The sequence below is a fragment of the Paroedura picta genome, chromosome 4 (assembly GCF_049243985.1).
Source record: "Paroedura picta isolate Pp20150507F chromosome 4, Ppicta_v3.0, whole genome shotgun sequence".
NCBI classification, from domain to species: Eukaryota; Metazoa; Chordata; class Lepidosauria; order Squamata; family Gekkonidae; genus Paroedura; species Paroedura picta.
Genome location: NC_135372.1, coordinates 123,074,525 through 123,089,325, shown reverse-complemented (window position 1 = coordinate 123,089,325; position 14,801 = coordinate 123,074,525). Strand labels below are relative to the sequence as shown.

Here is a 14,801-nt window from a genome sequence, read left to right as displayed (position 1 = left end):
CTATGTCTTAGTTAATGGAAATGGTCTGCACTTTAGTAGTTTTGTTGAGTCATGCTAAAGTTTTATTTAAAAAAAATCTGCATCCACATCAGGCTTATAAATATCTCCTGGCCTAGCTATCTGTGGCAAGCAAAAAATGATCTCCAAATCAAGCACGGTGGCTTTAAGAATAGTTGGTTCATAAGTTTCCCCTTTTTGACACAAATTGCTTGCAAAGATGCAGGTAGGGCTGGGCTATTTTGCAAGGAACATGGTAAATACTGATTAGTGGTAGGGTTGTAGAGCTATTAATAAGGCTCCCCAGCATGCATAAATCTCCACATACCCCCTCCCCCAAAGTAATCTTTTTACCAAACCCTCACCTGACTCCTTTGATCTCCTGGCCCAGTCAGAGATATCATCTTGAGAGCGCCCGTCAGTGAAGACCAGCCCAATCCTGGGGACATTCTGGGACAGAGGTCTGGCCCCTTCTGCCTCAGAGAAGCTGTGCTCCAACATGTGTTTGAGGGCCAGCCCAGTCATGGTGCCCTTCTCCATGTACTGCACTCTCTGCACTGCCTTCTTGACGTCTTCTGCTGTCGTGTATTGGTTGAGTGGGAACTCTGTGCGGACGCGGCTGGAGTACTGGACCAACCCCACCCGGGTGCCATGAGGGGACACATCCAGGAAGTCCACAATCTGGTTTACAAACTGCTTCACCAGCTGAAAGTTCTGAGGACGGACACTCTTGGAGCCATCAATCACCAGCACCAAATCAACATGTCCAGTTTTGCACTCTATAAACCAAGAAGAAAGAAGAGGTCAGTGACTGGAGAAAGCATTGGCCTTGCCTTCAAAAAATAAGCATTCAGGGGCCTTATGAATGTCTTTCCCAAATCCTTGCTCCACTTCCGCAGACGCTTGATGGCAGCAGGTCAAAATGATTTCCAGATGTTGCTGCTTTTCATCATATCTCAAAATGTAGTATGATCTCCTGGCATACAAGAATTCCCAGGAGTAATCCCCGACCTCTCTACTTATCTCAGGAACTAACCACTGAGGGAGATGGTGGAATTGGAATGTCAGAACAACCCAGGAGCTACATAACCACTTTTATCTCCTATTATTATTATTATTATTATTATTATTATTATTATTATTATTATTATTATTATTAATCTATATGTCTGTCTGTCATATGACATGTGTGTTATGACATTTGAAAGTGGTTTGCCGCTGCCTACCATAGTCCTGGTGTTCCTTGGTGGTTGCCCTTCCAAGTGCTAGACAGGGTGGACTGTGCTTAGCTTCCAAAATTTGACGGGATCAGGCTTGCCTGGGCTATCCAGGTCAGGCCACCATAGTAATGGCAACCCCACAAGAGCCAGTGGTGATGACAGATAGATGCAGGCTCATTCATTGCCTTGCCAATGGCTGGGACCAAGTCCTTGCAGCAAGCTAGTGGTATTAGGACTTGGTTCTGCTTGCTCCCACTGGGAAATTTCCCAGTAACTTACAGGGCCAATCCACCTGTTTCAAATAGAAAGGGAAAGGTGGTCTGACTCTAAAGCCCATCACTACCACTTTGTTTGGAATACCCAATGTAGATACGGTTTCATGAGATGTCCTCACTGACAACAGTTTTGAGTTGATCAAAGAGTTATGTTCCAGATCATTCTATACCAGGCACATCTGATACTCACTGTTGCATGTCTTCTTATCTGCCTGAAGCTGCTGACCCTCTGGGCAAACACAGTGGTAAGAGCCTGCGGTGCTGACACATTTAAACTCACATCCATGCTCTACGCTATTGCAGAGGTCACTGGCTGAAACACAAATCACAATCATCATTCCACCAACCTCACAGAGGGCATCATCTTGAAACACATGCAAGGAGGGACCATGTGTCCATTAATCAAGGATACCACAATCCCATTGGTTGTCTCTTTTTAAGAATATCCCATCACTACAAAATCTATAATAAAAAGATCCATCTATCTGTCTGCATGTGGTACACAGTTTAAAACTGGTCACCAGCTTCAGGATGATTATGGGAGCTGCAGGGCCAAACATGAAGGGAATCAGAAGATCCTGGCCCATGGATCCTCTGGAGAAGGCCCGACTGCTGTTGTTTTGCATGGGAAACTACAGTCATCTCTGGCTTGCATAACACATCAGAAAATAAAGCTTGGGATTTAAAAACTGGCCACCAGTTTCATAGTGATGATGTGAACAGCAGTGCCCAGAACTAACAGAATCAGGACAACCTGGCCAAGGTTATGTCCACACACCCCACTTCGGGCTATTTGCAAAGGAAGCTCAAAACAAAAAGTAAAGGTGGGGGTCTCAGAATTGGTCTCCAGGCTCAGGATAAACTTGGGACCCAAATTCAAATCCCCACACTGCCCTAAATCTTGCAGGATGACCTTGGGCCACTCATTCTCTCACTGCAAAACCTCTCAGAAGGCTGTTGTGAAGACAAAACAGGGAAGGAGAGAATGTTGTAAACTGCTTTTGATCTCCCCTTGTAAGAAAAGGGGTGTTCAAATGTAATTCTATAACAGTTGCAATAGAGGGGGGGGGGGTCAGGATATTGGAAGCCAGGAAAGTGGAGGCAGCTCAAGGAGGGAGGCTGGCATGTACCCCCTCCACCAACAAAGACCCCTTCTGATAATTTGCAAATTAACAGGTCTCCTCAAGCTTGATACACACCGGAATAATATTTTAGAAGGAGCAGCAGAGGAAGGACTAAAGGAAGCAACTCTGTTAAAATAATTGTAGGAGAAAGATATGTCCAGCACCAGTTTTGGAGTAAACCTGCTGAATATGCAGAGGCACATCCCCAATGAAGAAGAAGAGTTGGTGTTTATATCCCGCTTTTCACTGCTTGAAGGAGTCTCAAAGCGGCTTACAATCACCTTCCCTTCCTCTCCCCACAATAGACCTGCTATGAGGTAGGTGAGCCTGAGAGAGCGCTGACAGAAGAGCGCTCTGTCAGAACAGCACTACCAGGACTGTGACTAGCCCAAGGTCACCCAGCCGGCTGCATGTGGTGGAGAAACCTGGATCGCCAGATTAGAAGCCCCCACTCTTAGCCACTACACTGTGCTGGCTCTTGCAAGCCTACAGGGCTGGGGACTAGAGCAAGCAGGTGGGCTCTAGTACCCCGTGTGGCTCAAGCATGCGGCTGTTTCCTCCTAGCTGTTCTCGCCTTTGCCGCAGTCGTCACTTACCCTGACAGGACTTGCCATCAGCCTGCAGAGTGTAGCCATCCCGACAGCGGCAATAGAACCCGTTCACGATGCTCACGCACTCGTGCTGGCAGCTGTGGTTGCCGAAGTTGCAGTAATTGGTCACTGAGAGAGCAGGAGGCCAAAAGGAAGGCTGTTGAGGTCACACTGGAAAGGGGGAACTATTTACTAACACAAGCTTTTCCCAGGTCCCTTTGCCCTTCGCTCCTACAAAATGCCTCCTTTCCTCTTAGATTCAGGTGGGTCTGAAGGAGCAGAACAGAATTTGAGTCCAAAGGCCACTTTAAGGCCAACAAGGTTTTATTTCAGGTGTGAGCTTTCATGTGCACGCACACTTCCTCAGACAATGGAACACAAGAATCATAAGAGTACAGATATAAGGAGAGGATAAATTAGTAGTGGATTAGTAAACAGTGTCACAACAAATATGCTCCATGATAATGACGACTGGATTGTTCCTTGCTAGAATAACAAAAACAGTCCTTTGGGCTCAGTTGTCGTTCACAAACACATAGGGGGCATAAAAATGTTAAGGTTAGTGATTAATGGCAGATGCTTTCTCAGCAGCTTCTTAATGCTGCACATTTGTTGTGACGGTGTTTACTAATTTACACTAGGCTCATCCTTAACAGTGGGTTAGGTAAGTTTATTTGATGCTTTCCAGATATTGGGGACTCTTAAACCCTAAGAACAAACATAGACAGGATAATCAAGCAGGCTAAAGTAACTTACTGGTACACGTCTTTTTGTCCTGGTTGAGGTAGTAGCCTGTCCGGCAGCGACAAGTGTAGGAGCCAAGAGAACTCACACACTGATGCTCACAGCCATGTCTCCCATCAGCACAGGCGTTAATGACTACAGAGGGGGGAAATAACATTGTCTGAGCCTCAAACAAGAAGGTAAGCCTTCCATTTCTAACAAGGAACTCAGGAGCAGCTATTTGTACTTCATAGAAAGCCAAAGTCCAGCTTGATTCTCTGATGTGTCTACCTGTTTGATGCACATGCTCCCAAACGTCCCATTCGTTCTGTACACATGTAGGCATACTTTGACAAGGGTATACGTTAAAAATCCATAATGTGTTGGGGGACGGGGCGAGACAAATTCCATCCAATGTATCACCATGGAGTTAAGAAATCTAAGTTATCAAAACAGAGCAACAAAACAAAATTAGAGTCCAGTGGCGCCTTTAAGACCAACTAAGATTTATTCAAGGCGTTAAAAGCTCACACCTTGAATACAACTTTGTTGGTCTTAAAGGTGCCACTGGACTGATTTTGTTTTGTTGTGCTGCTTCGTGCCAACAAGGCTACCCACTTGAGCTTCTCAAAACAGGGTATTTCATTTGTGGATACAGCTGGGCTTCATTTTGTATTTTTTCCACTTGGATACATATATCCATTTTTGAGTCTCCCTAATCCCCAACAAGAGCCTCTTGTGGCGTAGAGTGGTAAGCGGCAGAAATGCTGTCTGAAGCTGTCTGTTCATGAGGTTGGGAGTTCAATCCCAGCAGCCGGCTCAAGGTTGACTCAGCCTTCCATCCAGCTTGCTGGGGGGTAAAACGGTAATGACAGGGGAAGGCACTGGCAAACCACCCCGTATTGAGTCTGCCGTGAAAACGCTAGAGGGCGTCACCCCAAGGGTCAGACATGACTCGGTGCTTGCACAGGGGATACCTTTACCTTTAATCCCCAACACCATTTTTTTTTTTTTTTTGGCACAAGGATATCTACACAATGCAATCTACAATTGTTTATCAAGAACCACACTGTTCTCCACTCCGGCACTAGTTCTGCATGGAACATGATTTTATAAAATGAACACATCTGGTGAGTAATGAACGCCTGACGCTGCCTCATACTGAATCCAGTCCATTAACTACAGTATTGTCTACTCAGACCAGCAGCAGCTTTCCAGAGTCTCAGGCAGAGGACTTTCACGTCACCCCCTGTCTGGTTCTTTCACCTGGGATGCCAGGGATTGAACATGGGACCTTCTGCATGCCAAGCAGATGCTCTGCCACTGAGCCACAGGCACTCCCCATTGTTGATTCCTGAACATCTTTCCCAACTCCGTGACATAAATGTAGTGAACTCGAATCCACTCGATGTGCAATTTTACTGTAAACGAGGTTTAGGAAGAAGAGTCACCATCCTGTGTATGCCCTAATTCCTGGCTGACTGACACCGTCGTTTGAATTAGAAAATGGTACACTTACTGGAACAAGTCTTCCCGTCAGCGTTGAGCTTGTATCCTGGGTTGCACTGGCAATAAAAAGAGTCAGGGATACTGACACAAGTATGCTGGCAGCCATGGTCCATTTCTGTGCACATATCAACCCCTGCAAGATGCAAGTTTGCCATTGAAAACAGGGATTTGTAGTCATGACAAACAAGATTACCGGAGCAAATACAGTAAGACAAATTTGGAAGGGTCTCTTTTCATTCAGTACTATCTAGTTCTCCACTACTGAGCTTGGGGGAGGGGGGATGCTTCTATGGGTTAATAACAGAATCTGGCTCTGTCCAGCATTGATTGGCTAGTACCCATACAATAGCCAAAAAATCATACTCTCAATCCCCAGAGCAGATTTTTACCCCATTAAAAATCTTATTTAAATATTTAATAAAGCTACAAACAACTATGTAGAGATGACACAAAAGGTATTTTAAAAGGTAGGCAATGCCCAAAATGTAGAAAAATAAATAGCCATACACTGGGTTGGATCCCACACATGATTTTCATGAACGCAAGGGGAGGCAATTTCCGTCAATTCCTCCTCCTGCAGCACAATTCTGACACCCCTTCCCTAACTATGTTGTTCCTCAGGGTTTCCTGCCCCTTGGGAGTAGCATTTTAGGCTTTGGTGGGATGGGGAGATGTGAAAGTTGCATGTCTCATGGACAGAACTCTCTTCTGCCCGCAGTCATCATCCACGAACCTAACCCACTGAATCAGTGCTCCATTTGTTGGTATGTTTGTCAATGGAACTGCCAAGCCAGGAGAAAGCTGGGTTCACACACTGCAGCTGCGGGACATTTGTAATCCTATATCATTCAAAAATTTTGCTACAAGACTTCTATCCTTCCAGCACTAAAATATTTCATGTCGCCCACATAATATCCTTCATCGGGTAGGCAATGTCTTTGACTTCCCACAAAACAGCAAGTCACGGTCGAGACGAGAATCGGCTACACTGAAACGATTTCAATGTCTTAGTACAGGGGTAGTCGACCTGTGGTCCTCCAGATGTTCATGGACTACAATGCCAGCAAATGCTGGCAGGGGCTCATGGGAATTGTAGTCCATGAACATCTGGAGGACCACAGGTCGAACTACCCCTGTCTTAGTAGGCAACAGGCAACAGGACTTAGCCCCAACACTCACCACACAACTTATCCTGGAACTGCTTCCCAAATTGTTGGATGAGGTCAAAGGACTCGACCAAGAAGACATGCTCCTCCAGGGGAGGAGAGGCCATGGCCCGCAAAGAGTTCATGTCTGCCCGTTGCACACCCACAGCATAGATTTCAATGCCAGCCGCTCGGGCCTGAGCAGCCACGTCCGTCACGCGGTCTTGGGGCCGCCCATCTGTTACAATCACGGCCACTCGGGGGATCTTCTTGTGCAGTGGGCGCGCTCCCTCCTGTGTGGTGAAGGCCACGTTCATGGCATACTGGATGGCCAGCCCTGTCATGGTGCCTTGGGCCAATGGGACGATGCCGTTGATCGCCTTCTCCATGTCAGCCCGGTTGAAGAAGGTCTTGAGGGAGAAGACATTTTGGACCTGGCTAGAATACTGGATCACTCCGACCCTGGTGGCATTGATCCCTATTTCCAGGTTGTTAATGATGTCGATCATGAAGCGCCGCATCGTTTCAAATTCAAAGGGACGTACGCTACGTGAGCTGTCAATCACAAAGACAATGTCCAGCGGGCCTGTCTTACACTTTGCTCCTGGAACAGAAGAAAATAAAGACCTGGTTTAACAATTTTTAGACAATGTCGAAGGCTTTCACGACAAGAGCCCCAGAAGTCTACATGAGGTCATTTGAACAACAAGCCGTAAAACAGAACGATGGAGACTCTTCCTTGTGAAGAAGACAGCGGTCCAATCGGGTGATGGTACTTTTTGGCAAAAGCTCTTCTTCACCAATTGTAAACCAAATGTAGTGTTTGTAGAGTCCTTTCACACTTTTTTTCATTAAAAATTAGTATCATATTTGCTGTTGGGCTTCAAAAATAATAGGTAAAGGTAAAAGGTAAAGGTATCCCCTGTGCAAACACCAGATCATGTCTGATCCTTGGGGTGACGCCCTCTAGCGTTTTCATGGCAAACTCAATATGGGGTGGTTTGCCAGTGCCTTCCCAAAAATAATATTCAGTAGTAATAATGAGGATTAGAAGCCTGGTAGCACTTTAAAGCCATCATAGTGCAGCATGAAACAAGGGTCTGGGAGACTCAGGCTTGATTCTCTGTTCTGTTACAGAAACTTGCTAGGTGACCTCAGGACCGCCAGTCTTTCTTGGCTACTGAACAGGGAATGGCCTAGTAACTTACCTAAAAGTTTTGGTCGGGCTTCTAGTGCGGTAACGGCCAGCAAAAGAAAAGCAGCAACGTGTAGTAGCTTCATGATTCACTTCCAAGGTGACAAATTCCCAGGAGGTTGGCAGTGTTTCTGGAATAACAGCAGAGTATCTGGTGAGGTTCTGCAATATTTCACAAGGCAAAGACTTGCTGAGTAGGCTGGTCAGGCCTCTTGCTCTGGAGGCAGCATTCCCACCAGCAAGCCCCATAGTGTCCACTGTCTCTCAAGTAGCAATGGGAGAACTAAAAACCAAATAATACCCTGCAGTAATCTCACCAACACCACTAACTTGCATCTGGGTAAAACCAGGAAGTAGCACAGGGTAGCTTTAGGAATCACTAGAAGCTCTACAGCTTGGTGTAGTGGTTAGGAGCGTGGACTTCTAATCTGGCGAGCCGAGTTTGATTCTATGCTCCCCCACATGCAACCAGCTGCGTGACCTTGGGCTCGCCACGGCACTGATAAACCCTTAACATAAGGGTTTCAGGTATAGTGTTTGGACCCTTTAAGAAATGCAAAAAACTGTCACAATCTTGCCGCAACTTTACAACTTCAGGAACTTGGATAACCAAGTAACTGCACAAACTACTTTTAATGGATGGGCATTCCCCCAACCCTTCTTTTTGTGGTTGAGCAGTGTTACTGCAGCTATAGTGCATTACAGATCTCCATGACAAAGAACAGAAAGAGAGTGGTCTGGCTTTCAGAGAGGAAGCAGAGTTTGATTTGGCAGTTGGACAAACCTGATTTCAGCATATAAACCAGGAATAATTTATTGCAATAAAGCACCTTGCTTTACCTAGCCTCTTGTGGGTAGAAGCTCTTTACAGAAAGTCTAACAAACAGCCATGTATTCACAATATTATTTATTTTATGGAAGGAAGTTGATGTTTCAGTTAGCATAGCGGAATGGCTAGGCAACTGAACCATGATCTAAGAAATCCCCTGCTCAAATCTCCCTTCTGTCAGGAAGTCACTAGGTGGTCTTAGGCACATCACACTCTTTCAGCCTCCCCATGTGCAATACCGGGGCAATAATAATCATCTAGCTTGCATGGCTATTGCAACAAAATTCCAGAGTATCTCTAATCACAAGACCCTCTTGAGGTGCAGGGTGGTAAAGCAGCAGTCATGGAGTCTGAAAGCTCTGCCCATGAGCCTGGGAGTTTGATCCCAGCAGCCGGCTCAAGGTTGACTCAGCCTTCCATCCTGCCGAGGTCGGTAAAATGAGTACCCAGCTTGCTGGGGGGTAAACGGTAATGACTGGGGAAGGCACTGGCAAACCACCCCGTATTGAGTCTGCCATGAAAACACTGGAGGGAGTCACCCCAAGGGTCAGACATGACCCAGTGCTTGCAGAGGGGATACCTTTACCTTTATCTCCAATCACACCTCAAGGATATACTTAGGTCCATTCCGCACGACTTTAATATAGCACTAGTATTACATTTTGTTTTCACCACTAAAACTACGTTCCGCATGGCGTCGTGAGCAATCTGCAACACTCCTGCAACACTAGCACGAAAATCGCTTTGTTTAGTGATTTCCGGGGAATCCAGAAAAGTGGATTCACCCTCAGAAAATCGCTACACTCTTGCCAACAACCTACAACACTTGCAAAAAAGATGCGTTCTCAATGTAGCGGTTGCAACAAAGTCCCTCCCCCCTGGCTCTCTCCTCCGAACTTCCGGTGAAGCAATCGCCATTTTTTTCCTTTCGGAGCAGGGAAAGCAATGAACCAGCGAGGCTTGATTCACCCAGCGAGGCTTCTCCAGCTACAGTCCCTCCACAGAAGTGCTTTAAAGCTCCCCTAAGTCCCCAAGCACAACACAGCCCCCTGTTCACCAGTTCCCTTTAATTTCGGCCAAAAATCGCGCCTGTGCAGGGGGGGGTGATTTTTTTTTCACTTGGGGGAGCGTGGTAACGATGACTCGCCAGCTCACACGCCAGCTAGATGGATCTCTACCTTGCGAGGAATCAAGGCATATTCGTTGAAACGTGTGTGTTTTTTTTAAATTTTAAACTGTGCTTAAAGGGAAAGGAGCTTTTGGGGAGCATGATAACAACCGCCCATTGGCTTTTCCGTTTGATTGACGGCCAGGGGCAGGAACAAGCACAAAAAAAATCGCTTCCTTTCTAGCGATTCCTGCAAGACCGGAAACCTGTGGGGAACTAATGAAACGCTACTGGATTCCACTACAAATGCAGGTATGCGGAACGCCGAGATTCCACTATTTAAAATGGCGCTTCCGCTTTGTGAAATCAATTGGCAACATTGGTCCTTGTGCGGAATGGCCCTTATTGTTTGAATATGACTAATTTTGTACACAATATGCTCGATTGTGTATGATAGCCATTCATATTTCCAAGATTTAAGTGTTTGCAATCCAATAATGTTTAACTTGATATCCAAATAATTCAATGTACGTATTTTAATAATATAATAGCATTCTCTGTCCAAATCATGCACTTTCTTTTATTTACTATAATTTGTGTTTTCAGTTTTTGACTTTCGCCCCTGCTTTTCCCATGGAAAAAAAATTAAAAAACATGTACTAAGGAAGAGTAGGGTGCTGCACTTTGCACCTCTCTGGCATTGGATATTTTCACATTTTTACGTGGAGAAAACAAAGACCTTTATTTGCTAAAATTTCAAAGATTTGCGAAACAGTACCATCTGGTATACTAAGTTCTAAGTTATGTCTCTTAAAATTAAAAAAACAAGTTTGTGACTGATAAGTTAGGTGTTGCACATAATTCATTTTTGCCCAAAACTTCCCTGCTACAAAGTCTCCAAACATTTTGCATCTCTCATCATAATCCTTTGTGCGCACACACTGACATTCCCTATCCACTTACAATTATTTATTCATTTAAATGCATCGACATTTTGCTTGTTAGCTACCAAAATGAAAGCCAAGGTTTTCATCAGCCAGGCATTTTTGTATGCCCCATCCTTTGCGTTTCCAAATAAATTGGCCAAGTTGGCACAGAAGAATTTTACAGTGCTGTACATGAGTAGGTTCTTAGTAGAACCACAGCCAACATGCAGCCCAAAGAACAGAATATAATCAGCAGTGGACCCTTTCAGGAACGATATAGCTAAGGAAAAAGGAAGGGACAAGCAAAGGCAATCATGACAATGTATGAAAGCAAGGGCAGTTTAAGAACAGGCACCGTGCCCAGTTCGGCAGCACATGAATACGATTAAATTTCAGGCTATGAAAAAGGAATAATAAACATAATACTGGATATGTAATATGAAGGAGATAAAAAAAGAAATGACAAGGCTCCAGTTCTTTTGGGGAATCAGCCACCCTAACTGTGAAACATGCCAGTCCTATCAGTCAGCCAAAAATCATATTCTCTCCCTGCCTGCATCCCTCTCTTTCCTCAATCAAGTACAAGATACTTTTCTTAGTATCTTGGTGGCCCCAGGATGTTGATTTCAACGGTTTCCTGACTATAACGACCATTTTGGATCAGACAGAGAGGCATTCAAGGAGTGATAGAAGGTATCCTCATTTTTCTGCCCTGAAAACAAATGTCTTGGATTCGGTGAATTTGAATTCTGATTGTTTGCTTCCTTTCATAAATTCTGTCTATTTTCATCTTCCCAAAGTCATATAGCAAAGAGGGTCATGGAAAGGTGTGAAATAGCGGGCAGCAGGACCCACATGTTAGGATAAAGGATCTGAAAGACTTGTGGATCTACAACAGAAGAAATAAAAGTAGTGACACCCGGGCTTTCACAGACGAATTGTCAAAATGACCAGTATATTAACTTGACACTGTTCCCCCCCCCGACACACACACACACACATATGACCTGATCAGCCAGACCTTGAGTCATTCTGATAAATCTACAGGCAACTGATTTCATTGCTGCTCATTAATAATTGTACGCTTTTTTATATATACAGACTATAAGCAGAAGAAGCTTGGCTGGGTGGATATTTACCACAGAACAACAGCCAAGGGATAGGGTTTATGAAACTCCTCACCCTACACTTACCAGTAGCCTAAATGGGCTGTTATTTGCCACGTGATATTATTTACCCCCATGCCATGAAAAGCTTCATCTGCCCATTTCCACAGGTCAGGTCTCTGACAGGACATTTTTTTCTGCCTACTGGCAGCCCATCTCTCATGCTATATATATTCCCCCTTCAACTTTCAAAGTCTTCACCTCCATGCCTGCAGTCTATAAAAAGAAAACAAAGTCCCTAACCAAAGCTACACATAATGTATAAATCCACTTTGAATTTGCTTACAAACCCAAGAATAAAATCTGTGCTTCTTTGGTGTAGTGCTTAAAAGTGGTAGCTTCTAATCCGGTGAGCCTGATTTGATTCCTGGCTCCTCCACATGCAGTCAGCTGGGTGACCTCGGGCTCGTCACAGCACTGACAGAGCTGCTTTCACAGAGCTGTCTGAGCTCTCTCAGCCCCACCAACCTCACAGGGTGTCTGTTGGGAGAGGAAGTTAAGGCGATTTGGGACCCCCTTGGGTAGTGAAAAACATTGTATAAGAAACCATTCTTTTTCTCTTCTACTCTACATTGGAGGTCTTTGGAGGTAGAGCTCTGAGGATCTCGTAAGGTCTTGGAAGCCAAGCAACGTCGGCCCTGGTTAATATTTGGATGAGAGACCTGAGAGGAACTCCAGGTAAGAGGCAGACGACAGCAAACCACCTCTAAACACCTCTTGCCTTGAAAACACGACAGGTTTTCACAAATTGCTTGTGACTTGACAGCACTTACACACACAGGGAACTTTTCCATCTGTCCACCAGGGCCCACTGTAATGCAAGGTAGTTTGCTTTGATTCTCTCCCTGTTGGATCTGAGGAGGATTTACTAATGGGGAGAGAAAGAGGAAGAGACTGGCAGAAGCATTATAAATCAACTTCTCACATGTAATTGACAATAATATTGGGACCGTCTCTTGCGAGCACAGGTGAAATAGGCAACTCTAAATATGCCTGCATAAATTTCATGACTGTATGGGAAGGGTCTGCGGAGGTTCCTAGCACCTCTTGTTAAAGGGACAGAGGGATTAGGGAAAAGCTAACTTGAGCAACAGTCTGGCTCAGTGTGGAGTAGTTTCATAGACTGGCAAAGAAAAGGAAAATCCATTAGAGTTTTTTTTCATATAAAAGAGGCAAGATGAACATTGGCTGTGAAATGTGGGGAACTGCATGCTACAAAAATCCACTTTGTTGGATCCAGCCATCTTGCTTGCTTGCTTGTTTATTTGGTGCTCAGTCTTGTGGTGCAGAGTGGTAATGCAGCAGACATGCTGTCTGAAGCTCTGCCCGTGAGGCTGGGAGTTCGATCCCAGCAGCCGGCTCAAGGTTGACTCAAGCCTTCCATCCTTCCGAGGTTGGTAAAATGAGTACCCAGCTTGCTGGGGGGTAAAATGGTAATGACTGGGGAAGGCACTGGCAAACTACCCCGTATTGAGTCTGCCATGAAAAAGCTAGAGGGCGTCCCTCCAAGGGTCAGACATGACCTGGTGCTTGCACAGGGGATACCTTTACCTTTACCTTGCCTAATTCCCCTCCATACTACCACCACTACCAAAAAGGGTTGGGTTTTTTTATCCATACAAGTCTCATTACCCCTGAAATAGCCTTTAGGAGACCCTCCTTCTTCAACTGAGGAGACCTAGTTGGATCCAGCCCATTCATCCTTAATTACAATGAGAACGAGAGGCCTAATTTGAGAATTACAAGTTGTAAAGAAAACTCTTCCATTCTAAATTTTTGATGGCGTATCTTTCAAGTGCTCAGCTCTTTTCACCCCACTGCCCTCTGTAGTGACCAAGGAACCAAAAAGATATTACATTAGCCTAAATAAACTAAACAGAAATAGTGCCACAGGAAAGACTATGAGAAGGCCCTGAAGAAAGCTTGGGGGCTCAACCCTAAAATCTACTTGCAATGTAAAGACTCATCTATGGAACACTTATCATAATGAGAGAAAGAGTGCCTCTGGGCATACAAATACTGTTTCATCAATAAGTAACTATAACCAGTTCTCGGGTGTTTGGAGCAAAGAGAACCTTCCCATATGGGCCTTAGTAGCTTTCATATGGGCCTTAGTAGTTTTAGTAGTTAATAAAAAGAAATCACTGATGCTCATATTTGGGGCTGGTGTGTAGCATGTGGAATGTGGTGCTTTAGTGTAGCTCAACAGCCCCCATGTCCTCCACAAATTTGATGTTCAACTCAATATAGCAACGGGGGCCACTCCTCAGGCTATGGAGCAATATCTAGCATACCCTACCTTGGAGGGGGGTGGACAGCTGCTGGGATGGGGGGGCAGGAATTATGCCACCAATCTTATCTTAGCTCACATTTTGTCTGTTTTGTTTCACAGGGTAGGGCTTTATGAGGTTTATTGGGGATTTTTATATATTGTAGCCCACCAGAAGTCTCTGGAGAATGGCGGGTTAAGAAGCGAATGAATGAATGAATGAATGAATGAATGAATGAATGAATGAAATAGAACTATCAGAAGAAGAAGAAGAAGAAGAGTTGGTTCTTATATGCCGCTTTTCCCTACCCGAAGGAGGCTCAAAGCGGCTTACAGTCGCCTTCCCATTCCTCCCCCCACAACAGACACCCTGTGAGGTGGGTGAGGCTGAGAGAGCACTGATATCACTGCCCGGTCAGAACAGTTTTATCAGTGCCGTGGCGAGCCCAAGGTCACCCAGCTGGTTGCATGTGGGGGAGCGCAGAATCGAACCTGGCATGCCAGATTACAAGTCCGCACTCCTAACCACTACACCAAACTGGCTCTCAGTGAATGTATTAAACCCTATCCAAACTATTGGTTACTTATATTGTGCCACATCACTCTCCTGCATCCCCACAGACAAGATGCTCTTCTGTGTGAATACAAAAAGATAATTCAAAACAGAGAGTTGCCCACACACAAAGACATGGCTGACATGGGCCTATTCATACTAAGATCCTGAC

General features: G+C 45.1%; 1 protein-coding gene across 2 annotated transcripts in view; it reads right to left on the bottom strand.

Moving 5' to 3' along the window:
- MATN4 (matrilin 4) overlaps positions 1-14,801 on the bottom strand; it is a 45,239-nt gene that overhangs the window by 7,624 nt on the left and 22,814 nt on the right. For both annotated transcript variants that reach the window (XM_077335472.1, XM_077335473.1), the window contains exons 2-8: positions 7,792-7,909; positions 6,618-7,187; positions 5,449-5,571; positions 3,963-4,085; positions 3,213-3,335; positions 1,683-1,805; positions 363-776 (exon numbers count right to left, since the gene is read on the bottom strand). In XM_077335472.1, the coding sequence (XP_077191587.1) occupies positions 363-776; positions 1,683-1,805; positions 3,213-3,335; positions 3,963-4,085; positions 5,449-5,571; positions 6,618-7,187; positions 7,792-7,864 (1,549 nt within the window). In that variant the 5' untranslated portion in view covers positions 7,865-7,909. The remainder of the gene's footprint in view (positions 1-362; positions 777-1,682; positions 1,806-3,212; positions 3,336-3,962; positions 4,086-5,448; positions 5,572-6,617; positions 7,188-7,791; positions 7,910-14,801) is intronic.